We start from the raw sequence: 12,407 nt of genomic DNA, 5'->3' as shown, positions 1-12,407 counted from the left end.
TTTAGATGCCAGATCAATTGATACATCGTAAAGCACGCTGCGCCACTGATTACGATCAAGACAAAATCGGTAGAGAATGCATACATTATATCAAACTTACAGAGATGAAAACTTCCTCTGCTTGTTGCAAAATTGCAATCCTCGACCATCCGAACTTCTTCATCAATTTGATACGCGTCGGGTTATGGACGGTAGCGGACGGATGTGTGCGGAATAACGTCGGGAACCTGTTTCTGTCGGACAGAGCGGGAGAACTTGCCCCGTAGCAAAGCTAAAACCGAATAATTTTATTAAAAACACCCACTTTCTAAAAAAATATCATTCATTTTTCTGTTTCATATATTCTCATGGAAAATAGACAAATAGAAGTGTATATTTTTTAAAAGGTCCTTCAATAGCAAGACTGTAGTACTGGTTGTGAGAATTTGTAAAATTACTCATTATTCATAATCATGTAATTTTGCACAGCATACCTAATACTCGAAAAAGTATTTTTAAAACTATCCATTTCTATCTTTTGTCCAAAGAAAACGTGGAAATTATTTTGGAATTCGAACATGATCTCTCGTTTAATGTATAATATTTAAAAAGCTAGAATTTTCCACCATGAATTGTGCTCAGTCACTTGTTTTCCTCTTTTGGTAGCACCTTAAAAATGAAATGAGGAAATTTCACCACAATGTAAATCATATTAATAGCTTGGACTTATAAGACCCGTGAATCTTAATCGCAACGTTTGAAAATTGTTTCGCATAGATTTTCTTGAAGAATAACAAATCGACATTATGGCTAGGAAGTTTCTCTCATTTTCTTTACAATTTCTCAGCATCCTGTAATTAATTATTTCAGTTCATATTATTGATACAGTTTCCTTCAAAACAAAAAACAAAAAAGTATGCATAAAAATTTTGAACCAATGCAATTGAGACACATATGGTCCTAGAATTTCGTCACTCCTAAGGAAAGAAGCTGTTAACGGACAACGATCAAAATGGCTCTTAGGTACGGTTTTTTGTCCTCGTGTTTCTTTCACAAATGCGGAAGGCTGGCTCGTCAATTACAAGTAAAGGAATATAGGATACTCACTTCTCAATTTTACTGAAAAGTTACAACAATAAACATTTAGAAATCAACTATACCACGACAAGATTCCACATTTTGGCTGCCTCTGCGACCGTAGTGCAGACGGTGCTACATCCTGCAAGTAACATCAGTTTCTGCGGGTCGTTGTACAAAAGATTGTACATTACGGACGCTGCAAGCCCCGGCTCACACTGAAAATTGTCGAAATTATTAGTGTTTGATCAAATTATAAGAATGTTTTATTATTCATTTTAATAACCTGAATCACTGAAAAAAAAAGATTGGTAGAATTTACCATTCCTTCTCGCTGTATTACACACATCAGCGTCCCTCTGGCAGAATCGACTTGAAGATGGGTAGAATTTGCCATTCCTTCACGCTGTATGAAATATAGCGGGAAGGAATAATAAATTCTACCAATCTTGTTTCTCAGTGATTGCTGAAAACTGACCCCTCGTATCAGGGTAAAAAATCTGCCGTCCTAAAATTGAACGCCATAAAAACAAGTATTTGATTGTCAACGAATAAACCAACCTATAGTGATGAGGTCTCTTCTCCTGGACCCCATGATTTCAAAGCAGATTTTTTTTTTTGAAATTTTTTATAAACATTTTTTTAACATTTTTTTTTACATTCTTTGTTAAATTTAGGCTAAGATTTCAACCGCTTACCTCGCTGTCGTTCCAATGCAACTGAAGTGTATACCCGGCAAGAATATCATTCCTCTTGTTGACATCTTCTAGGGCTAAACTGGCCGCCGGCTCACAAGCCTAAGAATAAAAGATGGAGGTTTTTAAGTTATATATGCTGATTTGCGACACAAAAAATCTGATGACACGTACATATACAGTTGTGCATCGTTGGAATCGTGTTTAGATTGTTGACTCTTATACCGCCGTGCAAAGAAAAAACGCCGTATGAGCATTTGAATGTTGCCAAATTTTCTCTCAGAAAACACCCATTTTTGAAGAAAGTTGTGAATATTTTTCCTTGATACTGTCAGACTTTTTAGATCGAATTCCGAGCAAAATCAGCCGAAAAATCGAAGGAGAAATATTCACAAATCTTCCTGCAATTTTGTTGTTTTTTGAAGGAAATTTGGCAATGCCTGATGGCGCATACGGCGTTCTTCCTCAGCACATCAGTATAAGAAACCACGTACGCAAGTTTGAAGGACTGGTCTCGTCCAGTTAATGAACCTCTAGATAAGGTAAAGAATATCTGTCCAAGTGGTCGTAAACGCTTATAACTTCGTCCATTCAAAATTTTGAGGTTCTAAAAGTGATTCCATTGGTTTCCTCGTGAAATTTTCTTCTACATGCACCCCTTGAAATTCAAAATAGGACGAAATATTCTTACATCAAAATTTCCAGTTTCAGTCAAAAATTTCATGTCCGACCTCTGTCTCTGTAATTGACTCGATCCACTGTGCGCCGGATACACTTTCGAAAACGGTCACACTCGGTCGAAAACCCTGGCGATCAGTTGATGTTATACTCTAAATAATTTGTATTCGAGCTAGCAGAAGTTTGGCTAAAAAACCCAAAAGTACAGAAGTTCTTTAGGTTCCTAAATTATTGATACTTTCAATTTGTATCCCAAGCTTTGATTTCAGATGATCGAACACTGGAATGAATTATTTTATTACTCACCGCGTCAATGAGCTAAAATGTTGGGTGACTCTTACCTGACCTCCTTGCCATCCACCCTTGCCGTTGATAGGGAATATACCTCCAATGTGAAGCACATTGTCACTTGAAACACTCGTTAGAAACACCAGGTAGAGAAAGGTGCAGGCTCGTAGTAGATATTCCATTTCCTGTTCATAGAAAAAAAATATATGCAAAAACTTAATTTTCGCTTTTCTGGAGGGAGAAAGACAGGGGAGGGAGAGAGAGAGAGAGAAGAAGGGCGGAGACAAATGAAGAGTGAGGTCAGAACAAAGGCATTGGGCCAGGAAGAAAGCTCGACTCAGGGAAAGCAAAAACGCCTTCAATTGAAAATGATACTGCGCAACACACGGAAGTTCGAATAGTTGTATCATTACATATTTACGATGTTCCGACGTTCTAAAAAGCCCGATTCCACGGAGGGAAGAGGGGGGGCAGGGGAAGAGAGAGACATGGTAGGGATTTTAATTACGTAACTGTGCTCTAGAGACATGTGTGCGTATTTTATAGGTTGATTGGTCAAGAGGCAAATATTTGATGAAAATCTGAGCAAACTTTGGTCTAACATTGGCGATTTTTTTTTCTCTCTTTTTTTTTTTCTTTTTACCGAGTACTCAAAAGAGAGGCAGAGTTTATCATACGTTCTCATCTATTATTGAGCTCTTCATCTTTAGTCGTGATGTATAAAACACTGGGACGAAATTCTCTACTGAAAAAATACCGCCAAAATTACATCTAACTTGAGCATACATACGACGTCTAAAGGATATCTGTGCGTGTGCGCATACAGACCCACACAAAAATATTTCATGAATTAACTGCCGAAAAATGGTTGCCAAATATTGACAGAAACAATTACAGTGTGAAACAGATCCTTTAAATTTTGAATCTCAAGTAAAATCTCCTGATGAGTACACTTCGAAAAGAACCAATTTCGATTAAAGTGAATTTGGCTCATTTTAAAAGCTTCAAAAAGCGCCAAACCGCCGATCAGCCAAAACTTATTGTGGTCACTGGGTGGTACTTTACTTCAGAGAGGTCAAAGGTGAACGTCTCCATGTCCTCTGTGCATATTACTCCATTCCTCCTATCGTGTTTTAAATTTCATTGGGGTGTTAATAGACAATTTTACATGCAATGCAAAGTATTATATGACATAAAGAACATAAAATGTAAGGGTTAAAGCATTTAACCTACTTTTCGTTTCCAGTTGGTGATTCTTCAGAGGTCCAAGCACAATTCCCGTCGGGGGTAAAATCGTCGGGGGAAAAGGAGACAACACGGTATCACTTGTTCATTTCTGAAGAGAACGATCGCGATAAGTTAAAAAACATTTTGTGCGATTCTTACTAAAAGTTTCCCCGTTGGATATCGATTTTGAAAGGGGGCATTTTCCTGGGGCATATGAGCTCGGGTCCTGCGAGGCAAAGGGGTGCGCGCGCACGGAGTCAGCGCTCTTGCGCCCTTTCGATGGTCTACCCCTCCCCCCTTCCTTTGACCTGGTGCCATCCGCTCCTTCCCGCCCGGCTCAGCAATATTGTAGGAACATACTGCCGTGCTAAGGAACAACGTCGTAGGGACCATCAGGCGTTGCCAACTTTTCTTCGATAAAATACAGGATAATAAATACGAATATTATCCTTCCGTTTCTCAAAAAAATTGGTTTAATTCAATCTAAAATATCTGAAATCGTGAAGGAAAAATAAGCGAAACTTTCTTTTTTAATACATATCCTCATGTGGAGCAATTTGGCGAGATGCGGATGCTCATACGATATTTTTCCCTAGCACGGTGGTATTGCTGACCTTACTGTATCGTTGGCTCGCACGAAAAATTAAAGAGAACGATGGGTGCGCGCTATCTGTGTGTGTAAATGTACGGGAGAGGGTCAGGCCCGCCACATCCCATCTCGGGTCCTGGTACCAGTTTTAAGGTCCGGCCCCCAAGCACGGAGGGGGCGAGGGTCCGAGGGGCATCCCCCGAGAAATTTTAGAATTTATACGACTAATCGGACGCATTTTGAAGCTTCCATAAAGAATTTTTCCATCAATTTCTGCGGAATAATTATGTTTTTTTTTCCTTTTTTCCTACTTTCAGCACAAAATGCTTGCGAATTGTTGCATTCATAACATCTGGAAAATTTTTATTTTTTTTGGGGGGGGGATGGGGCATATGATACTATTTTCAGTTCTATGAGGGCCAGGCCCCCCTGGACTCCCCCTTCGTTTGTCTATGACAAGGGAGTTGAGCCATGAGCCATTGAAGTCGAGGATGCCCAGACTGGAGACTCTTAGCATCTGAAGACGGAAGAAAATGAAACGCAGTTACTAAAAATATCCCTCTGTACTGAAAATCTTGAAAATAGATAGAAATTTTCCAAGAAGTATACTTCTTTGAAAATTTAAGAAGGATTCTACAGTGCCCCAGCGTGTTTCTGAAAATTTATTCACCTTTTGCGAAATTTTTAGGGTAAATTTTTCACTTTTTCTTACGAAACAAGGGTTACATGTGAATTCGTAATGGTTTTTCAAGGGTAACACGAGCCCCCTCCGGAGCCCGGGTCCCGGTACCAGGGACCCAGTATCCCCCCTTGGGGCGGGCCTGCCTTCATTCACGCTGGGCTTGTTGATTTTCATTTTACATGACATTTTTGCAGTGGTGAATGCATTGCTTAAGTGCGCTTCAGCTAGAATCGTATTTACAAATGGGTGGTTTTTCTACGAGGATTAAAAAAAAACGAGTGGTAAGGAATATAACAAAACAATATGAACTATTCAAAACGATAATCCGGGTATCGAAACTTGGCTGTTTTGAAAACGCCTTCAAATGCGGCGTGATACCTCACGCATTCCGGAGAGTTCAAATAGTTGTATCATTGCGCCGTAAGAACTTGACGGAAGATTTAAATGGAAATAGCCTCCATGCACGCTGGGCTTGTCGATTTCCTCTGTTTTTGTAGTGGTGAATGCATTGCTGAAGTGCGCTTCAGCTAGAATTGTATTTACAAATGGGTGGTTTTTCAACGAGGATTAAAAATAAACAAGTGGAACGGAATATAACAAAAGAATATGATTGATGCAAAACGATAATCCGGGTATCGGAACTTGGCTGTTTTGAAAACGCCTTCAAATGCGGCGTGATACCTCACGCATTCCGAGGAAATCAAATAGTTGTATCATTGCGCGTTAGAAATGCGACGGAAGATAAAAATTGAAATAGCCTTCATGCCCGCTCGCCTTTTCGATTTCCCTTAACATTTTTGCAGTCATTAATGCGCTTAAGTGCGCTTCAGCTAGAATTGTATTTACAAATGGGTGGTTTTTCAACGAGGATTAAAAATAAACAAGTGGCACGGAATATAACAAAAGAATATGATGCAAAACGATAATCCGGGTATCGGAACTTGGCTGTTTTGAAAACGCCTTCAAATGCGGCGTGATACCTCACGCATTCCGGAGAGTTCAAATAGTTGTATCATTGCGCCGTAATAATGTGACGGAAGATTTAATTGATTTAAATGGAAATAGCCTCCATGCACGCTGGGCTTGTCGATTTCCTCTGAAATTTTTGCAGTGGTGAATGCATTGCTGAAGTGCGCTTCAGCTAGAATTGTATTTACAAATGGGTGGTTTTTCAACGAGGATTAAAAATAAACAAGTGGCACGGAATATAACAAAAGAATATGATTAATGCAAAACGATAATCCGGGTATCGGAACTTGGTTGATTTGAAAACGCCTTCAAATGCGGAGTGAGGCTCTGAGCTCGTGCTTCTCTTTTCTCCTTCCTCTTAATATGATCGCCAGTATAGCGCCTGTTGAATATTTTTAAGGGGCCGTTCATAAAAAAAAAACTACCCTCCCCCCCTTCACCACGCTGCCATCACATTCACATAGGTTTAGAGGCTCCTCTGCTGAAAAAATTACGTCACTCTTTCTTAGATACACCCCCCTTCTTCAAATGGAAAATTATACATTTTATGATATTTTCACCAGGACTGTTGAAACAAGACCAATCTTGAGCTGTGCACACGTACATATTTTAAGACTAGTTTCGATAGTAAATTCGTTTAGTATCGGGAGGAGGAGTGTAATCCAGATGTATTTTCAAATAATTTTTGATATACCTTGGTTGGGGTTTATAAATTTCAAATCATGATGCCCATCAGTTTTTTTTTTTTTAAAAAAAGCGAGACTCATTGAAGTCTCAGTACTAGCTCGTTTAAAATTCATTAAAAAAGGCGTGTGTTTAGCCGACCTACAATTCCTGCTACTTTTGTGCCTCACTATTTGCACCATAAAACTCAAGAGCCTATTATCTTACTATTTAAATTCAGGGATCATCTGCAATAATCTTTTATTGATATGCCTTTAAATTCAATCATAGAGGGGCAAAGTCGAGGTGACAGCATTTTTCAGAAAAAAAGAAAGCAGACAAGGAAAATCATCTTAGAAAATAGGTAGGCTATCTGATTTTTACCCACTGATTCAGAAAAAAGCTATGGATCTGATGGATGATTATTTTAATAAAAGAAGGTGTCCAATTCAAAATGAATACAACAAAAATTGTTTGTAAAAAAAGTGGAAAAATATGGAATTTATTCATTACAAAAATCATATTCACAAGGGGTCCATTTATTTTTACATTTTTACAAAACAGGCTTTTTATCATATGAAGCTAATTTTTTACAAAAATAAAAATCTTGGAACAAGCGTCTGCATGTTGTACAAAAATATATAATATTGACGACAAATGTTTAATCCTAAATGCGTAAAAAATATAAATTCATTAACATTTTGTACTTTTAAAAAGGATATGGGTCCATCTTCAGTACCAAATTCATGCCCAAATGTTCAGACCGAGATCAAGTTAGTGTTTAAATTGAAATTAGGTACTTCAAGAGGGGAGAAAAAATTGTATATTTAAGAGATCCCAAATTAAGTACACACTTCTCATAGGATAAAAATTATTACTGGGGATCAATGCTTTTCTTGGCTGATGTTGGTTGATGAGAAATGTATTGAGCAATTTGTTTGACAAAGGAGGTCTAGTTTACCCAACACTGCTTAGTCTTGATATCCATCAATCTTTGCAAGGCAACTGAAATGCTTCATGAGTTAATCATATATCATCAATAAGTAAAAAAGAATGCTGCACACTTGTATTTTTTTGCTTCATTCTTGTTTAGATTGCTCAGGTAGCCGACGTAGCCAATGCATCGTCCCAATAATATTTGTTCTCAGAAAAGGACATTTTCATCACACTTTTTTAAGACACTAGTTTCTTTATGGAAGAGAGAGGAAGAAGCAAGTATCACATGATCAAAGTTTTTGCTAAATTGGTTTGTTCAATTTACGCCAGATTAAATGAGAGACCAAAGCTCCAGTTAATAAGACCGCAAGGACTGGGACACTCCTGGTGATCCACGCAGATTTTCTTTTGGCCTTCTTCAATGAATCCTGAAAAAGAGCAAGAAGTTAATACCTTTTCTTTTCACTTTGGGTAAAATTGATTGTGCTCCTTAACAGAACTTTTATAACATTTTAGAATTCCCTGATGGAGAATTTGCACACAAAAATTTCATTGCTTCATCTGAGAGTGCCTAATGAGCTGAGTCGCAGTATTTTTCATAATTTTTTTCTGACATGGAGAATTGTAGAACAATAGATTTAAAAAGGAGAAAAAGTGCCGCCTTATAATGTCGTCTGGCAGCATTTTTTATTTAGACACATGTATTTTAGCAGATTAGGTTATTTTGTTGTATTGTCTCCAATAATTGTTCAATTTAGAACCAAGGATATCCTCGTACTCAGTTTCCCTAGGAGTATCATTTTAAAGATGAAATTCACAGAATTTCAGACACCTGCAAATTCTCTATTATTCAATAAATATTGCTTAGCCATAAAATATTGAAACACGATTGTATCTTACACTATGTTCAAAATTTCCTCTGGAACTTTTAATACCAGGAGGGTAGTAGCTAATAGGGTTGTGCTATCAGGTATTGGCAAGCCTACTAAAAGGTCCTATAAAAAATACTAACCAACAAGAGAATTTTTTTAAATAAATACCAGAATTTTTGCAATTGACATAACTGAGCTGCTGCTAACATGAATATCTCTTTCACAGTCTGCATAACTCAAAAGACAAACGAATGGCAACAGTACACAGGATGGAAGTTCTCGTATGTCCACTAAGGCTGAAGGTCTCCTGGCAGCTTCATAGGAGCCATTAAGTGTTAAAGAAACATAATGTGCTAATCGCATCCCCACAAGGTTTTATTCATTTACATGACAATAAGTGCTTGCGATTGATATAAAGCAGGAAACTTCATCCTCTTGGCGGGTGGAATTCTGGACTCGGACGCATTTCATTCAAAAGGAATGAGAGCCTATGTGACATCAGTTGTGTCCTGTATATTTTCCTCTGGGTCTCAGAGTCCAGGTTGCAATAGAGATATTTTTCATTTATTAAAAAACGCCCAACTATCATAACGCAAGTGTATGACTGATGCAATGCAACTGACTTAATTAAGATTAATAAGTATAAAATTATAAAAGCTCACCTCAGGAAGAAGAGTGCAGTATTGCAGTCTAAGATCCTGGAGACATTTGATGGCTGCATTACTAAATGTAACTATTCCATCAGCAGCAGAGGCTTCAGAATTTAATGCGGTATTCCTAATTTCATTCTTCTTTCTTGTGGGATCTAGTTCTTTTATAAACAATTTCAGCACTGTCAGGTATTTGAATGAGTTGGTTAGAATTGCATCAGCTTCCTCTTTCCTGGATAAACAGAAAGGGACATTCTGTTTAAACATTTACAACAATCTGGCACATACAAATAAAACAAAATTATCCGTGAAATCTTTAACGACTTACCTCAACTGTGACACTTCAAAACGACTCTATACCCACCCAGCAACTGCCAAAGATGACGTTATAAACTTGTTGCCATAACTTTGCTACAAGGTTAATTTTAGAAATGCCGTATTGACAACATTACTGCAATCACTTTTAGACAGGCGTATAGACTTTGATTTTTTTTTTGAAGAAAAATAAAAAATAGATTTTGGTATCACGGTGCTTCAAATTTTCCCTGAATTTTCTTTAATACCATTCCATTCCAAGAGAAAGAGCAAAAACCAAGGACATAAGGAATTTGTACGGAACAAGAGTTTCCCTCCCCCTGGTAAGAATTTAATTATTTAGTTGGTATCCTAACTCTCCCAAACACATGACATCCTTCATTTAGATTTTAACTTAGATTTCAAGTGAAAGCCAAAATATTTAGTCAAAGTATCACTGTTAGTCAGGACAGCAGACATAAGCAGGTAGTGCAAGATTTGACCATCAGAATGTTTTTCAATGGAGGTAGTGTTTGGCTGCATCTCTTTTAGAAACATCATAATATTTTTGGAGCTGACATAGTTTAACTATTAAGACAGAATCTAAAATTTTATGAAACATTTAGTATCTACCCTGATGAAAATTAACATTCTGAAGAGCAGTTTTGCAATACTAGTTAAACAGTTGAATTTTTACTGATATTAACTGATGGCAATAGAATATTTAAGTAACTAAGTCAGTTAATATCAGTACAAATTAAATTGTTTCACTGGAATTTTCCTCCTGTTTTCCTGGCCATTTTATCCGAACAATCAGGTAAATTTATTTTTCCCCCAAAAATTTCACAAAATTTCAAACGACTCAGCACATAATACTTATCAAGAAATTTGGCCCAGTTAAATTTCGATATTATTTGATATGATGTTCCTTGAGACCTTTTGAGGACAACTAGCTTTACTTAGATATCAAACTTTCAGTGCACCAATTTTGTGCAAAGAGCGACTGAAAAGTGTCATTTTTCCCCCTCTTACAAGCGTTTTTAAAATGGGAATATGGGACTGTTATTATGTGTAAGGATGTTGCGCTGCAGGCTGTTATCATTCGGAGGAATTGGATTCTTTTCATCTGTCTCATCATTTCAGAAAAGTCTTCATCAGAAAACAAAAAATCAATTTGATAACCATTCAGATGTTCCAACATTTCAGCTAGATATTCCATGTAAAATTGTCAAAAAATTCACTTCCAGCCCCATTAACTTGCGATTGAAAGAAAGTAGAAATTTAAAATCCAAAATCTCATCATGGTTAGGAGGTTGTGAGGATCATTATATGAAATAACATAAAGATTTACCCAGGAATTTCTTGGTAGGTATTGCGTGCATACCAAGCTCAGTAATTTTCTTAGATGGTGGAGAGCGGTAGAGAGCTGTAATTTGAAAAAACAATTGTGCAACTCACTTTAAAGGACGGATAGATTCGTTTTGAACTGCCATTGTGGGTTTTGTGGTTGCTTTCACCAGAATTTTACGGTGTTCTTCATCTTCAATGCCAATATTTTTCAGGTCGTCATTAGTGAGGGTGAAGAACAGATCAATGTCAATCCTATGCTTCCGGAAATTCTCATGATACTGCTTCAGCTGTAGCCCATCTAAAGACAGTTTGACATTTTTATCAAGTCCATCAATGGTTCTGGAACAAAAAAAGCAGATAATTTTTGGAAAATTTGAACCCGCTTCATGGTAACCTTTCTAAGTTGTCATTATTCTTTCGTTATGTCTTAAAAAAAACACAAAATTGTCATAAAAATTATAAGATTATACTCATGACAGAGGAGAGAAAAAAGAATCAAATGGTTGTGCAAAAGTAACGATGAGCCTCCTTCAAAAAAGTAAAATGTGCATTGTATAGATCTTAGATTTGAGGGGCTTGGAGGACAGGGTATATAAGTGCAGTTTTTGAAAAAATTGAGATATTCATGAACTCAACAAAAAACTAGTTTGAAAAGACATTCTGTGAAAAATTCACGGCTAAAATCCAATTTTAAATTTAAAGCATCCAAAAGGTGAGTTTAAACTTCCTTTCCACCATAAGGCTCCAAGTAATTATGAAACTTTTAACATGTAAGTATTCCTTGAAATACCGAACACTGCACTTATGCGCTTTGTCCTCCAAGCCTTTAATTTGTTGTTTCACAGCTGCACTGTGGACATAGACATACATCAGTCGACGGTTAGGTACAACTTGCAAGCTCAGCGAGTGTCCAGCCTCTGAAAACAGGTAAACACACCAGAAACAGAGGTAATGACATAAGGAATGTAGCACAGCGCGTAAAACCATGTAAAACAAAACCAGGGTCCTGGTTTTGAGCATGAATGAGGAATCTAAGTAACAGATGCATTCATTTTCATACTTACTCGTCTTCGAACGATGAATTGAGCATGGTGTGAGAGTTAGTGACAGAGTAGGTAATACTAGTAGAAAGTAGGGATAGAAGATTTGGCAGAGTATTCACTATGACGAGAAAGGACTATCATGAATAAGAAAATACGAGCTAGATGATAATTAAAAATAATGTGGATCCATAACTCATAAACTCACGTCTGGGTTTAGTTCGAACTGTATGATGAAGTAAACAATAAAGCCATTCAATACAATACGAACAACGTGCCTGATAAGTGATAACAGGTAAGCCGGTTCAGAGGCGGGAAGCGGCCATCCACGGCTCTCTGGATGTCATCCGACATTGATGACGTCACTTAAAGCAAAAAAATTTGTTTCGATTTGAAATTTTTGATAATTGGGTTTAAA

General features: G+C 37.2%; 2 protein-coding genes across 6 annotated transcripts in view; both read right to left on the bottom strand.

The window, feature by feature from the left end:
• The window catches only part of GABA-B-R1 (gamma-aminobutyric acid type B receptor subunit 1), a 30,957-nt gene extending 26,701 nt beyond the window's left edge, over nucleotides 1-4,256 (bottom strand). For 3 of the 5 annotated variants that reach the window (XR_011899123.1, XR_011899122.1, XM_019040825.2), the window contains exons 1-5: nucleotides 3,951-4,251; nucleotides 2,771-2,902; nucleotides 1,755-1,853; nucleotides 1,140-1,274; nucleotides 101-271 (exon numbers count right to left, since the gene is read on the bottom strand). Coding sequence is in view for 3 of the 5 variants with exons in the window: in XM_019040825.2 (XP_018896370.2) it covers nucleotides 101-271; nucleotides 1,140-1,274; nucleotides 1,755-1,853; nucleotides 2,771-2,899 (534 nt within the window). In the remaining 2 variants the exon portion in view is untranslated. Of the gene's footprint in view, nucleotides 1-100; nucleotides 272-1,139; nucleotides 1,275-1,754; nucleotides 1,854-2,770; nucleotides 2,903-3,950 lie in introns of all 5 variants that reach the window. The other 2 variants (XM_019040826.2, XM_019040827.2) reach the window with 2 other exon arrangements.
• Nucleotides 4,257-7,317: 3,061 nt separating this feature from the next.
• On the bottom strand, nucleotides 7,318-12,263 carry LOC109030185 (uncharacterized). The gene is made up of 4 exons (XM_019041017.2): nucleotides 12,014-12,263; nucleotides 11,058-11,288; nucleotides 9,318-9,537; nucleotides 7,318-8,211 (listed from the first exon to the last, which is right to left on the bottom strand). Exons 1-4 carry the CDS (start codon nucleotides 12,037-12,039, stop codon nucleotides 8,086-8,088), a joined length of 603 nt encoding a protein of 200 aa, XP_018896562.2. The 5' UTR covers nucleotides 12,040-12,263; the 3' UTR covers nucleotides 7,318-8,085.
• Between the last annotated feature and the right edge of the window lie 144 nt (nucleotides 12,264-12,407).

This window comes from Bemisia tabaci, chromosome 2 (genome assembly GCF_918797505.1).
Source record: "Bemisia tabaci chromosome 2, PGI_BMITA_v3".
In the NCBI taxonomy this organism is placed as follows: Eukaryota; Metazoa; Arthropoda; class Insecta; order Hemiptera; family Aleyrodidae; genus Bemisia; species Bemisia tabaci.
This window is presented reverse-complemented; position numbering and strand designations above follow the sequence as displayed.

What these genes read in the sequence shown, in the direction of transcription:
- LOC109030185 (XM_019041017.2), bottom strand. Translation starts at nt 12,039, where the DNA reads ATGCTCAATTCATCGTTCGAAGACGA. An exon ending in GAATCTATCCGTCCTTTAAA is followed by an intron (nt 9,538 to 11,057) that starts GTGAGTTGCACA and finishes CTGTTTATCCAG; the next exon opens with GAAAGAGGAAGCTGATGCAA. An exon ending in ACTGCACTCTTCTTCCTGAG is followed by an intron (nt 8,212 to 9,317) that starts GTGAGCTTTTAT and finishes GCTCTTTTTCAG; the next exon opens with GATTCATTGAAGAAGGCCAA.